This window comes from Anomaloglossus baeobatrachus, chromosome 2 (assembly GCF_048569485.1).
Source record: "Anomaloglossus baeobatrachus isolate aAnoBae1 chromosome 2, aAnoBae1.hap1, whole genome shotgun sequence".
Taxonomy (NCBI): Eukaryota; Metazoa; Chordata; class Amphibia; order Anura; family Aromobatidae; genus Anomaloglossus; species Anomaloglossus baeobatrachus.
Window position 1 is genome coordinate 148,486,550 of NC_134354.1, and position 14,666 is coordinate 148,501,215.

Sequence of the window (14,666 nt, forward strand, 5' to 3'; positions counted from 1 at the left end):
GTCCACCGGGGTCCGATCCGCTAGATCCCGGTATCTCCCACCCGATCTGGGATCCCCCGTTCCCCCACCGCCCCTGCACAGTACCTCAATAAAGGATCGTTGGGCCCCCCGGTCCCCCGGTCCCCCGCGGCCCCCCTTCCTCCCTTCTCCTGGAAAATGGCGGGCGCATGCGCAGTATGCTTGGCATAATCTGCCTCCTGCACCCGGCAACAAAAAAAAAAAAAATCTGATTGGCTGTTTAGATTTAAATACTGTGATAGATCCTATCACAGTAGTCAAAATGCCAATATTTGATAAATATGGCAGCATTTAGGTCTGCCTTTCTCCTCTCTCCCTTGTAGTTGATCTGGGAGAGAAGAGAGAGAGACTACGTGCTGCCATATAGAGAGAAAAAGTTATAAATTCACAAAGATCATCATATTCCCAATTTTTCTGATCACCCCCCTGTGATCATCCCCTCCTCCATCATTCCGTCATCCCTCGCTGCGTCATTCCCCTAAATATTTTTTTTTATAATCTTTATAAAAAAATTTAGGGTTTATATAAAAAAAAAAAAAAATACTAGTGTTAGGTTTTTTTTTATTTTTTGTTAGCCAGGGATAAAAACAAAAACCATGGCCCGCAGGATGTTTACGGCAGAGCAAGCGTACTCACTGCTTGCCTCCGGCAGTTCTGGGTCAGAGACCGAATCGGCCTCAGAAAGAGATTTTTCGGATAGCGGTGACGATTCGGCTTCCTCCACGGGGTCCCACACCCCGCTAGTCGCCGCTGCTGAAGCGTCAGGGGCAGGACCTAGTTCTGCAGTCCCCCATGCTCTCTGGAACCCCGACCCGTCCTTTACCCCACAAATTCCCCCTTTCATAGGAGACCCTGGCATAAAAATAAATGTCACCAATTTTGCCCCACTGGATTTCTTCCAAATTTTTGTTAACCAACAAGTACTTGAGCATATCACCCACCACACCAACTTGTACGCCCGTCAATATATTGCCCAAAAGCCAACATCTGTGCATTCCCGTTCCTGGATCCCCACAAGCGTCCCGGAAATCAAAAAATTTTTAGGCATTACCCTCAACATGGGAATAGTGAAAAAACCCAGTTTACGCTCCTACTGGGCAACCAAATCTGTCCACGCCACCCCTGTATTTGCAGCCATAATGCCCAGAACCCGATATGAGACCCTATTGAGATTCCTCCATTTTAGTGATAATTCCCAAGTCCCCCCAAGAACTGACCCCAATTATGACCGCCTTAATAAATTGAAACCCCTAATATCCCTCCTGAAAGAGTCCTTCCTAACTTCCTACAGCCCAGAGGAGAATGTTTCGGTTGACGAGTCCCTAATGAGCTACAAGGGCCGTCTCTCATTCCGTCAGTTTATCCCCTCCAAAAGAGCCAAGTATGGCATAAAATTATATAAAGTGTGCGAAAGCACCAGCGGGTACACGTGTAACTTTATCATTTATGAGGGTAGGGACCGCCAAATAAGCCCACCCAACTGTCCCCAGACAATTAGCATCCCAGGAAAAATTGTCTGGGAGCTAATGACGCCATTTCTTGGTAAAGGTTACCACGTGTACACCGACAACTACTACACTAGTATCCCCCTATACCAATCCCTCCATGCTGCAAATACAGGGGCCTGTGGGACAATAAGGAAAAACCGTGTTGGTTTGCCGGCACAGTTAGTGTCCAGACGTCTAGACAAGGGGGCGTCATTCGCACTGGCAAGTGACAAACTGCTTGCCGTAAAGTGGAATGACCGCAAGGACGTCTACATGCTCACCACCCTGCATGAGGACACCACTGTGTCGGTCAGAGAGAGGGGAGCCACCAGGGACAAACAGAAACCCTTCTGTGTGACCCAATACAACAGGTTTATGGGTGGCGTGGACCTGTCTGACCAGGTGCTCCAACCATACCTGGTAAAGCGGAAAACGAGGGCCTGGTACAAAAAGGTAGCAATCTACCTGATACAGATTGCTACCTACAACAGTTTTGTACTGTATAAAAAATCACAAGGGCCCCTCACATTTCTGCAATACCAGGAAAAAATTATTGAGTCCCTCATGTTTGACTCAGCGGCACCAGAGGCAGCCTTCGAGTCAGAGAATGCCCGGAGACTAACGGAACGGCATTTTATGCGTCTCATGCCTCCTACTCCCACCCAAAACCGTCCTAAAAAAAGGTGCCGGGTCTGCAGCAAACAGGGCAATAGGAGCGAATCAAGATATTACTGTCCCATGTGCCCTTCCCAGCCAGGACTTTGTGTTACCCCCTGCTTCGAGATCTACCACACATCCCACAATTATTAGACATCATACACTATTCCCAAATTGTGTGGTAGGGTTTTTCTTTCACAACATTTATATTTTCTGTGTAGTGAGCCCCTGTGTTACTTGTCAAATAAAATTTACTATTTTCATCAGTAAAACACATTTTACCCCATTTCACAAATAATTCCAGGACTTGATCACTCACATACCGAAGTGTTATGCAGACAAATTCTCGTCATATGCCCACGTCTGCGTACTCCAGAATGTGGACCCCGCAAATGTTCTTGAAACATCTGATCATCTGACAAATAATTCCAAGATTTGATCACTCAAAGTTTTAGCACCAGTCATCTAAAGGTCCAGTCACACTAAGCAACTTACCAGCGATCCCAACAACGATAGGGATCGCTGGTAAGTTGCTAGGAGGTTGCTGGTGAGCTGTCACACTGCGACGCTCCAGCGATCCCACCAGCAACCTGACCTGGCAGGGATCGCTGGAGCGTGGCTACACGAGTTGCTGGTGAGCTCACCAGCAACCAGTGACCAGCCCCCAGTCTCCTAGTTACAGCACACATCAGGTTAATTAACCCGATGTGTGCTGCAGCTAAATGTGCACAGAGCAGGGAGCAGCGCACACTGCTTAGTGCTGGCTCCTTGCTCTCCTAGTTACAGCACACATGGGGTTAATTACCTGATGTGTGCTGCAGCTAAATGTGCACAGAGCTGGAGCCGGCAGCACAGGCAGTGAGAGCGGAGGAGGCTGGTATCAAAGGTAAATATCGGGTAACCAAGGACAGGGCTTCTTGGTTACCCGATGTTTACATTAGTTACCAGCCTCAGCAGAAGCTGGCTCCCTGCTCACTGCACATTAGTTGTTGCTGTCTCGCTGTCACACACAGCGATCTGTGCTTCACAGCAGGACAGCAACAACTAAAAAATGGCCCAGGACATTCAGCAACAACCAACGACCTCACAGCAGGGGCCAGGTTGTTGCTGGATGTCACACACAGCAACATCGCTAGCAACGTCACAAAAGTTGTTCGTTACCAGCGATGTTGCTAGCGATGTTGCTTAGTGTGACGGGGCCTTTAGTCTGACTGCTATTACAACTACGTCTTGGTGATACGGGCATGATAATTTTATTGGAGGATCTGAAGCTGTTCTGTAATTTTACACCATGGGCTTTACTGCATGGTTCTTGCCGAACCTCCTGCACTGGACAATACTTTTATAACCCTGTGGGGGACTGGTTGTTTTGTGCATATAGCGGTTCCGACCTTGGCAGGTAGGAGCCTGTTATGATGTACCATGTCGTCTGGCACAATTGTCCCTCATATAGGGATTGATGATGCTAAACAGACATTGTACGACCAGTCTCTGAAAAATTAACGTGTCCTTCTAGCCCTCCTGGTGTTCCTTCATCTCTGGAACAAGCACAAGTCTGCCATATAGTTGGCGGTATTTTCCTCCACATTTTGCCCTTCACTCCAAGATAAAATGTACAAAAAATCCATTTATGTGGGTTTTCAGTTGTTCTGATAACACATAGGCTCTGCAAATCAAATAATCCAAAATTTGAAAAGTGCACCTTCCCTTCCAAGTCCTGCCGTTTGCCCAAACAGACGTTTTTGACTACATGTTGGGTATCGCTGGACTTGTAAGAAAGTGGGTAACAAAATGAGGGGTCCACGTTTTGGTGTTACATCTTGTAAAAGTGGAAAATTTGGTGCTAAAGCACCACTTTTGTGAAAAAGAAGAACATTTTCAATATGACAACCTATTGTTATAAAATTCTGTGAAGTACCTGTGGGTTCAAAATGCACACTATACCCCTAGATAACATCCTTGAGGGGTATAGATTCCAGAATGGGGTCAGTTGTGGGGGAGCTCTACTGTTTAGCCACTTTAGGGGGTCTCCAAACACAACATGGCGTGCGCTAATGATTCCTGCCAATTTTGCAGTCAAATGGCGCTCCTTTCATTCCGCACCCTGCCGTTTACCCAGACAGTTGATTTCCGCCACATATGATGTATCGGCGAACTCAGGAGAAATTGCACAATACATTTTATGGTGTTTTTTTTCCTTTTACCCTTGTGAAAAAAAAAGCTACATGGTTGAAGTAACAATTTTGTGTTAAAATTAAATTTTTTTATTTTCATGGCTCAACGCTATAAAGTTCTGTGAAGCCCCTGGGGGTTCAGGGTACTCACCAAACATCTAAATAAATTCCTTGAGGGGTCTAGTTTCCAAAATGGGGTCAGTTGTGGGGGGTTTCTGCTGTTTAGGTACCTTAGGGGCCCTACAAATGCAACATGGTGCCCACAATCTATTTCAGCCAAATTTGCTTTCCAAACTTCAAATATTGCTCCTTGTGTTCCCAGCCCTCCCATTTGCCCAAACAGAGGTTTCTGACCACATATGGGGTATCACCGCGCTCATAAGAAAGTGGGTAATAAACGTTGGTGTCCAATTTTTGGAATTACCTCTTGAAAAAGTAAGAAAATTAATGCTAAAGCAACATTTTTGAGAAAAAAATGAAAATTTTCAATATGACAACGTAACGTTATCAAAATCTGTGAAGTACCTGTGGGTCCAAAATGCTCACTATACCCCTAGATAGAAGCCTTGAGGGGTCTAGTTTCCAGAATGGCGTCACTTGTGAGGGGTTTCTGCTGTTTAGGTACCTTAGCGGACATGTAAATGCAACATGGTGCCCGCAATCTATTTCAGCCAAATTTGCTTTCCAAACTTCAAATATTGCTCCTTCTGTTCCGAGCCCTCCCATTTGCCCAAACAGAGGTTTCTGACCACATATGGGGTATCACCGCGCTCATAAGAAAGTGGGTAACAAGTTTTGGGGTCCATTTTGTTGTGTTATTTCTTCTAAAATTGATTACATTTGGGGTAAAGCAACATTTTTAGGTAAAATTTTATTTTTTGCTTTTTTCATTCCACATTGCTTTAGTTCCTGTGAAGCACCTAAAGGGTTAATAAACTTCTTGAATGTGGTTTTGAGTACTTTGAGGGGTGCAGTTTTTAGAATGGTGTCACTTTTGGGTATTTTCTGTCATCTAGGCCTCTCAAAATCACTTCAAATGTGATGTGGTCCCTAAAAAAATGGTTTTGTAAATTTTGATGTAAAAATGAGAAATTGCTGATAAACTTTGAACCCTTCTAACTTCCTAACAAAAAATATTTTTTTTTCCAAAATTGTGCTGATGTAAAGTAGACAAGTGGGAAATGTTATTTATTAACTATTTTGTGTCACAGAACTCTCTGGTTTAACGGAAAAAAAATTCAAAAGTTGAAAATTTCAAAATTTTCAAAAATTTTGCCAAAATTCATATTTTTTCACAAATAAACGCAAAAAATTTTGTCCAAAATTTGGTACTAAAATGAAGTCCAATATGTCACGAAAAAACAATCTCAAAATCAGTGGGATCCGTTGAAGCGTTCCAGAGCTATAACCTGCTAAAGTGACACTGGTCAGAATTGCAAAATTTGGTCTGGTCATTAAGGTGAAAATTAGCTCCGTCACTAAGGGGTTAAAAAAAAGGGCAAAAGAGTATCAGAGAACACAAAACATCACCATTTTATACATGGATAGTTGATATGATACAAACAATAAATATGTAATGCCAATCATACCAACTATCCTTGTATAAAATGGTGAATTTCCTGAGGAAGGAGAGGGCTCTCTCGTAGGGTACTTTCACACTTGCGGTTTTTTCCTTCCGTCACAATCCGCCCTTTTGGAAAACAGCGGAATCCGTTAACGGATTCCGCTGTTTCCCATAGACTTGTATGGATGACGAATTGTGCCAAAAGTACCTGCGTTGCTTCCACTGGCCGACGCTGCGTTGCTTCCGCTGGGCGGAAGGAACGCAGCATGTGACTTTTTTTGAGCAGCGGAATCCTTAGGATTTCACTGCGCATGCTCTCTCTGGCTCCCTGCACCCGTAACCAGGGTACACATCGGGTAACCAAGCAGAGTGCTTTGCCTAGTTACCCGATATTTACCCAGGTTACGAGTGCAAGGAGCCAGTGCTAAGCGGTGTACACTGGTAACCAAGGTAAATATCGGGTAACCAAGCAAAGTGTTTTGCTTAGTTACCCGATATTTACCCTGGCTACGTGTGCAGGGAGCCTGACACATCCCCACTCCACTCCGCCCCCTCCCGCACTCCACTCCGCATGTACACACGCGTACACACACACACACACGTACACACGCGCACACACTCACTTGTCCTCAGCGCCATGGCCCCGCTCGGCTCCACCCACCCTGCACACATTCTCGGCGGCCGAACGATCAGCTGATCACCCGGCCACTGGCTGCTGTGAGCGACCAGCTGATCACCCGGCGACCGGCTGCTGTGAGCGATCAACTGATCACCCGGCGACTGGCTGCTGTGAGCGATCAGCTGATCACCCGGCGACCGGCTGCTGTGAACGATCAGCTGATCACCCGGCGGCCGGGTGATCAGTTGATCGTTCACAATAGTCTGACGCCGGTGACACTGTAAAAAAAAAAAGATTCCGTTGTTTTGTGCGATCCGTTGCATCCGTTGTGCCACTATATGCAACACATCCGTTGCATCCGTCACACAACGCAATGCAACGGATGCCGTTCAACGCAAGTGTGAAACTAGCCTAAAACGCATGGAAATAAATCACTATTGACCTACTCTTGGATGTTTCTTTGACTACAGTGGCGCGGCAATAATACTTATTCTTCTCCTGGTGTTTGCTGTTACCTTCGTGGGGCTGCAGCTGCTGTCATTTTGGTAATTTCCAGTTGGTTGTGAATCACACAACCTGCAAAAGTAAGCATTTCCAGTTTTTTTAACTCCTCTTTTCTCGGATAAAACCCTAGTTTGAGCTTTTTTTTTCCTCCGGCTCACTGCATTTAATTCAGTATATGCAGTTTAATAACGCTGTGGATGTCAAGAATCCAGCTAGATTGTTGAGGAACAGATTGAGGAGAGTCCCACTGATAACTGGAACAGGAGTGGTCAACATTAGTGCTGCTGCTCTATTCAAAGTCCATAGATCCAGTAGTAATAACCAAATAAAAAACTTGGTTATCTCATTCAGTTCTATAGATTTTGAGTGGCGTGGCAGTGCACTTGCACAACATCTTTCCAAATTGGAGACTCAGGATCTATCGTTTTGGCAAGTAGTGCAGTCCCAGACGTAAGGCTAGCAGTTATCTACCATTGTAGATTGATGACAACTTGTTTTAATTGGCATACCCAGTTAACAAAAATGTAGGCAATGTTGTATTTGTCATTTCACCTTAAATTTTTGGTTCTGAAAAAATTAAAGGGAGTCTGTCACCTCTCCCTCAAACTGAATTTAAGCTAATCAGAGAGTCATTTTGTGTACCTTGCCCTTATAAAAATCATACATGTAGTCTAGTTTTCTCACATATGGCACTCCAGCCAACAAAATTAATATATTTAGGAAAAGGGGGAAGCTCGGGGAAACCACTGGTGTAGCTAAGTTCAGTGTGCTGTTCCTCCCCCAAGCCCTCAACCATTTTCTGTTCAAGCAGTGCTCGCTTTAAGCCAATCAACATAGGAGGAGCTGGAGAACAGTGCATGGAGAGCCTGGCCTCTGCAAAGGTACACCGAGCACCTTCATTTGCATATTACAGAAAGATAATTTTCTAGATTATCACATGTGATAAAAGTAGATTACGGGTAGGAGCCTTATGATATGTGCACACGTTGAGTATTTGGTGAGGTTTTTACCTCTGTTCCATGCCTGGTTTTGGCTTGCAAATAGAATCAGAGGAAAAATGTCATAAAAAGTACAGTGCCCCATCCTGGTAAATATGTCCCCATCCTGAGCTATATTCTGGTAAATATGTCCCCATCCTAGGTTCCATCCTGGTAAATATGTCCCCATTCTAAGCCATATTCTGGTAAATACGTCCCCATGCTATGCTCCATCCTGGTAAATATGTCCCCCTTCTAAACCATATTTTGGTAAATATGTCCCCATGGTAGGCCCTTTCCTGGTATATACCAGGATGGAGCCTAGTATGGGGACATAAATACCAGGATAGGGCCTAGTATGTGGACATAATTACCAGGATAGGGCCTAGTATGGGGACATATATACCAGGATAGGGCCTAGTATGTGGACATATTTACCAGGATGGGGCCTTTTATGGGGACATATTTACCAGGATAGGGCCTAGTATGTAGACATATTTACCAGGATGGGGCCTAGTATGGGGACATATTTACCAGGATAGGGCCTAGTATGTAGACATATTTACCAGGATGGGGCCTAGTATGGGGACATATTTACAGGACAGGGCCTAGTATGTAGACATATTTACCAGGATGGGGCTCATGATGAAGACATATATACCGGTAGGTCCCCAGGATGGGGACATATATATATCAGGAAGGGCCCTGAGATAGGAACATATATACCTGGAAGAGAACATATATAATTGGATGGCGCCATATTTACCAGGATGGGGACATATGCCTGGATGGGGACATATACAACACCTGTTGTAATGGATGGGAACATATACAACACCTGTTGTAAATTTTGCCATTAAGTTCCTTGTAAGAGAGAAGGAAGTTAAGCAAAAAGTACTGAAACATTGAACAGTTAGACATGTGCATTCAAAACTTTAGAGAAGGTCACATTAGGTTCACCCAAAAACAAAAAGTTTAGAATACATTTTAGGATCTCTCTGAAATTTCACCTGAAAGTCAATTATCCCTAACTTTTTTGTGAGTAATGTATGACTATCTGATTAGTTTACATTGAGATTTGTGGATGACAAATTCACTTGTAATGCAAGGCTTACAGAGACGGTGATTGTGTTTATGAATTTTATCTGATTAGCCAGGCTTAGGAAATAGAAGAATAATTAAAAAATGAAAATCTTCTTAATCAACACTGAAGGTGCATGCAGTAGTCCTCATTACAGGTTACCCAGTGTATAACTGGAATATCCATTCCCCGACTCCTTTTCACTACATGCATTACCTCATTATCACACAGTGTGCCAGATGAGGGTTCGGTGTCAGAAGATAGAAGTACCCCAACTTCCCCTGATGAGCGGGATTCTGGTCTGTTTCTTCTCCGAAAAGATAGTGAACGTCGTGCAATACTCTATAAAATCCTCAAGGAAGAACAGAACAAAGTGTCCTCAAATCTGCAAGAATGTCTTATGCAGGTACAATAATATACAGCATATACCTTTGTTTACAGTGATACGGGGAGGAAGTGTAGGAAACAGAGAAAAGGACTTTAGAATAATGAGGGGTGATTTGACAGAGGCAGTGTACAGCGTGAAATGATAGATTGGGGCCAAGTGTGGCATAGGGTTGGAAGACCTCCTTCCTCATTTTTTTTTTGTCTTCTGCCCACCATTACCTTCTTTTTTACAGGCACTCTATTTACCCCATGTAGCTTTTCAACAATTCCATAATGTGTTCTTGTGTTTACACATCTTTCTTCATTTACTTTAGACAATATACATTTTGGTGATGATCTACTACTACTACATCAGTGCTAAGGAAAATCTAAGAAAAATGAGATATTTAGCATATAGAAATGGCCATTTGTATATCTGCCCAGTTGCCCCTTCACGGCATATCTCGTAACTGGGTACCTAACGCTATTCTGAAGCCTCTCTCTGGGTTAAAAACCTCCTGTGTATGGGCACGTAGGAACCTGCTATATAGAATGAGATTACCTGTGGCAACTGGGGGAGGGGGGCACGGTCAGAAGGTATGACCCTCTTGATATAGACAAAAAAGACTGCCTGCACTCAGCCTCATCGACCTGACGTGTGAACAGGCGCATAACTGAACATGACATAAAATACAAAAAAAAAAGGTAGTAGTAAGTAGTAGTAAGGGGACATGCCAAGATGTTTAAAGTTAGCTATATATGTGGTCACTCAGCCGACAGTTATCTTACTCAATTCCAGTATACAATGCTCGGTTCGTTTTAGCATTCATGTGCTCTCAATAGGGAGAGAGGAGAAAGCATTTGGCACCGGATTATCTCCTAAAAAAATATTCAAAATGATTGTGTCGAAATTTCAACTTCCCTGAGCCTTCCTCTCCCCCAATATCTTCTGTCTGGGGAGAGGCAGGATAAATATCAGACCATTGGCCAATCCTGCTGAAATTAGTTAATGTGTATGAGGGCCTTAAAGGGAACCTGTCATCAGAAATTTAGCTTTAAACCTAAAAGATTCCCCCTCTGCAGCTCCTGGGCTGCATTCTTGCAAGGTTCCTGTTGTTCTTGTGCCTCCTTTCTGACCAAAATAAAAACTTTATAAAGTGGTACCTTTTTGTATTCAGATCTTGATAATGGTACACGGGGGCGGGCTCTCTGGTGTCCGTTAGTCTGCCTCCTGTCGCTTTAGGCCGTCCCCCATCACTCGATTTCATATCTCAGGACGCCGCCCAGTGCGGTCCCGCGCATGCGCCGTGCGACTGTGCACTGTGTGCACAGTGACCGCTGGTGATGTGTGCGCAGGCACGAGGTTATGGGCGGCGCTGTGATTGTCATCCGAAAGTTCCCGCCCATAATCTCGTGCCCGCCCTTTCCCCTCTGCCTCCAGCGTACCGCGCAAGCACTGGCCAGATGACCCGACGTCACTTCTCGTAACCGGTGGTGTCCTGCTCCGCTCCTCCCATCTATTTCCTGCTGCAGGGTAAGATGGGAAAGAGGTGACGTCGGATCATCTGGCCAGCACTTGCGCAGCACGCTGGAGGCAGAGGGGAGAGCGCGGCCACGAGATGATGGGCAGGCACTTGCGATGCAATCACAGCATCGCCCATAATCTCGTGCCTGCGACACACGTGACCAGCGGTCCTCGCGAGCGCGGCACCTCGGGTGCAGGTGGCGGCGTCCTCAAGTATGGAATGGAGCATTGGGGGACGCCGTAAATCGCCAGAAAGGACAGTAACAGACACCAGACAGCCCGCCCCCGTGTACCATTATCAAGATCTGAATACAAAAAGGTACCACTTTATAAAGTCTTTATTTTGGTCAGAAAGGGGGCACATAAACAGGAACATTGCTAGAATGCAGCTGCAGAGGGAGAATCTTTTAGGTTTAAAGCTAAATTTCTGATGACAGGTTCCCTTTAAGTGTAAGCATGAGGTATGGTGGGGACGATGACAGGGAGAATTACAGTATGAGTAAAAGGTGAGGTGAAATGAGGAGGGAATTATGAAAAATGTAGTGTGTTAGTTGCATGGTAGAAACTGAATGCCTGAAGAAGACACGTATAGCATAAGCACAGTATGGGAAAAAGAAATGTTGAAAACACGGATCATCTAAGATGACCATGATGGATGAGGAACGGATAGTAAAACAAGATTGGTGAAGATCGGATTGGATGGTAAACAAGTAACAAAGGGATGACAGGAATGGGAAAAAGAAATATTTAAAAAAGGTAGAGAGTAAGTAAAATTATAACAGCCTTAAGGAGAATTAACTACAAAACTATACACCTAGAAATATAATTTACATATAAAAAGCATTGTTCTCACATCTAATAGACTAGAAATAAATTGTTTACATGTTGTTTAAATACAAGAGGAAGAAAAAATAACTTAAATCAATAGATTTTGGAATAACAATAATTTCCACGGCTGTATGTGTTTTAAAAATAATGTTCCTGTGCTGAGATAATCTTATAAATGTGCCCCTGCTATGTACTGTGTAATGGCTGTGTCTGACTATACAGGGACATGGTCTGATCATACCAACAGCTCCTGGGTTGGTGGGAGAAGTAAAAAAGTATACAAATATTACAGTTTGGTATCGCAAATAATTCTTTCTTTGAGGTAAAACATTGTTTTAAAAACTGACAGGGAAAGGTTTTACCTCACAAAAAGAATCAGCTGTGATCCCATGCTGTAATGTCTGTGCTCTTTTACTACTTCCCCGGCCCAGGAGATGTGGTATGATCAGACCATGTCCCATTAGAGTCAGACACGGCCCTTACAGCGAACATAAGCAGGGACACATATACTGTATAGGATTATCTCAGCACAGGAACATTTTTTTTAAGCACAGCCATTTGTGGGACTTATTATTATTCCAAGATTAGAAATAAGTGAACCCGAACTTTAAAGTTCGTTGCCTGTATTGAACACAGACTTTACAAAAATAAAAATCAATGTTCGAGTTCAGAGTTTGGGTGCTTTATGTATGCAAACCACTCCAGTGAGCATCGCTGTGCTTGGGTATACTCAGTGCTCATGTGTACAGTGCTCATGTGTATATGTGTACAGTGCTCCTGGTACACTCAGTGCTCATGTGTATATGTGTACAGTGCTCCTGGTACACTCAGTGCTCATGTGTATATGTGTACAGTGCTCGGGTACACTCAGTGCTCATGTGTATATGTGTACAGTGCTCCTGATACACTCAGTGCTCATGTGTATATGTGTACAGTGCTCCTGGTACACTCAGTGCTCATGTGTATATGTGTACAGTGATCGGGTACACTCAGTGCTCATGTGTATATGTGTACAGTGCTCCTGGTACACTCAGTGCTCATGTGTATATGTGTACAGTGCTCCTGGTACACTCAGTGCTCATGTGTATATGTGTACAGTGCTCCTGGTACACTCAGTTCTCATGTGTATATGTGTACAGTGCTCCTGGTACACTCAGTCCTCATGTGTATATGTGTACAGTGCTCGGGTACACTCAGTGCTCATGTGTATATGTGTACAGTGCTCCTGGTACACTCAGTGCTCATGTGTATATGTGTACAGTGCTCCTGGTACACTCAGTTCTCATGTGTATATGTGTACAGTGCTCCTGGTACACTCAGTCCTCATGTGTATATGTGTACAGTGCTCGGGTACACTCAGTGCTCATGTGTATATGTGAACAGTGCTCCTGGTACACTCAGTCCTCATGTGTATATGTGAACAGTGCTCCTGGTACACTCAGTGCTCATGTGTATATGTGTACAGTGCTCGGGTACACTCAGTGCTCATGTGTATATGTGAACAGTGCTCCTGGTACACTCAGTCCTCATGTGTATATGTGTACAGTGCTCGGGTACACTCAGTGCTCATGTGTATATGTGTACAGTGCTCCTGGTACACTCAGTTCTCATGTGTATATGTGAACAGTGCTCCTGGTACACTCAGTCCTCATGTGTATATGTGTACAGTGCTCGGGTACACTCAGTGCTCATGTGTATATGTGTACAGTGCTCCTGGTACACTCAGTTCTCATGTGTATATGTGTACAGTGCTCCTGGTACACTCAGTCCTCATGTGTATATGTGTACAGTGCTCGGGTACACTCAGTGCTCATGTGTATATGTGTACAGTGCTCCTGGTACACTCAGTGCTCATGTGTATATGTGTACAGTGCTCCTGGTACACTCAGTTCTCATGTGTATATGTGTACAGTGCTCGGGTACACTCAGTTCTCATGTGTATATGTGTACAGTGCTCGGGTACACTCAGTGCTCATGTGTATATGTGTACAGTGCTCGGGTACACTCAGTTCTCATGTGTATATGTGTACAGTGCTCGGGTACACTCAGTGCTCATGTATATATGTGTACAGTGCTCGACTACACTCAGTGCTCATGTGTATATGTGTACAGTGCTCCTGGTACACTCAGTTCTCATGTGTATATGTGTACAGTGCTCCTGGTACACTCAGTCCTCATGTGTATATGTGTACAGTGCTCGGGTACACTCAGTGCTCATGTGTATATGTGAACAGTGCTCCTGGTACACTCAGTCCTCATGTGTATATGTGTACAGTGCTCGGGTACACTCAGTGCTCATGTGTATATGTGTACAGTGCTCCTGGTACACTCAGTTCTCATGTGTATATGTGTACAGTGCTCCTGGTACACTCAGTCCTCATGTGTATATGTGTACAGTGCTCGGGTACACTCAGTGCTCATGTGTATATGTGTACAGTGCTCCTGGTACACTCAGTTCTCATGTGTATATGTGTACAGTGCTCCGGGTACACTCAGTGCTCATGTGTATATGTGTACAGTGCTCCGGGTACACTCAGTGCTCATGTGTATATGTGTACAGTGCTCCGGGTACACTCAGTGCTCATGTGTATATGTGTACAGTGCTCCTGGTACACTCAGTTCTCATGTGTATATGTGTACAGTGCTCGGGTACACTCAGTGCTCATGTATATATGTGTACAGTGCTCGACTACACTCAGTGCTCATGTGTATATGTGTACAGTGCTCGGGTACACTCAGTGCTCATGTATATATGTATACAGTGCTCATGGTACACTAAGTGCTCATGAAAAAACCCTGTGCTCCCTCCCCCTGAAGTGCTCCTTTTTCGTATATGGGTGAGGACCCGAACTGCTCAATCAGTGTG

General features: G+C 44.4%; 1 protein-coding gene across 2 annotated transcripts in view; it reads left to right on the plus strand.

The window, feature by feature from the left end:
- MAP3K15 (mitogen-activated protein kinase kinase kinase 15) overlaps window positions 1-14,666 on the plus strand; it is a 272,744-nt gene that overhangs the window by 242,683 nt on the left and 15,395 nt on the right. For both annotated transcript variants that reach the window (XM_075335432.1, XM_075335433.1), the window contains one exon: window positions 9,313-9,487. In XM_075335432.1, the coding sequence (XP_075191547.1) occupies window positions 9,313-9,487 (175 nt within the window). The remainder of the gene's footprint in view (window positions 1-9,312; window positions 9,488-14,666) is intronic.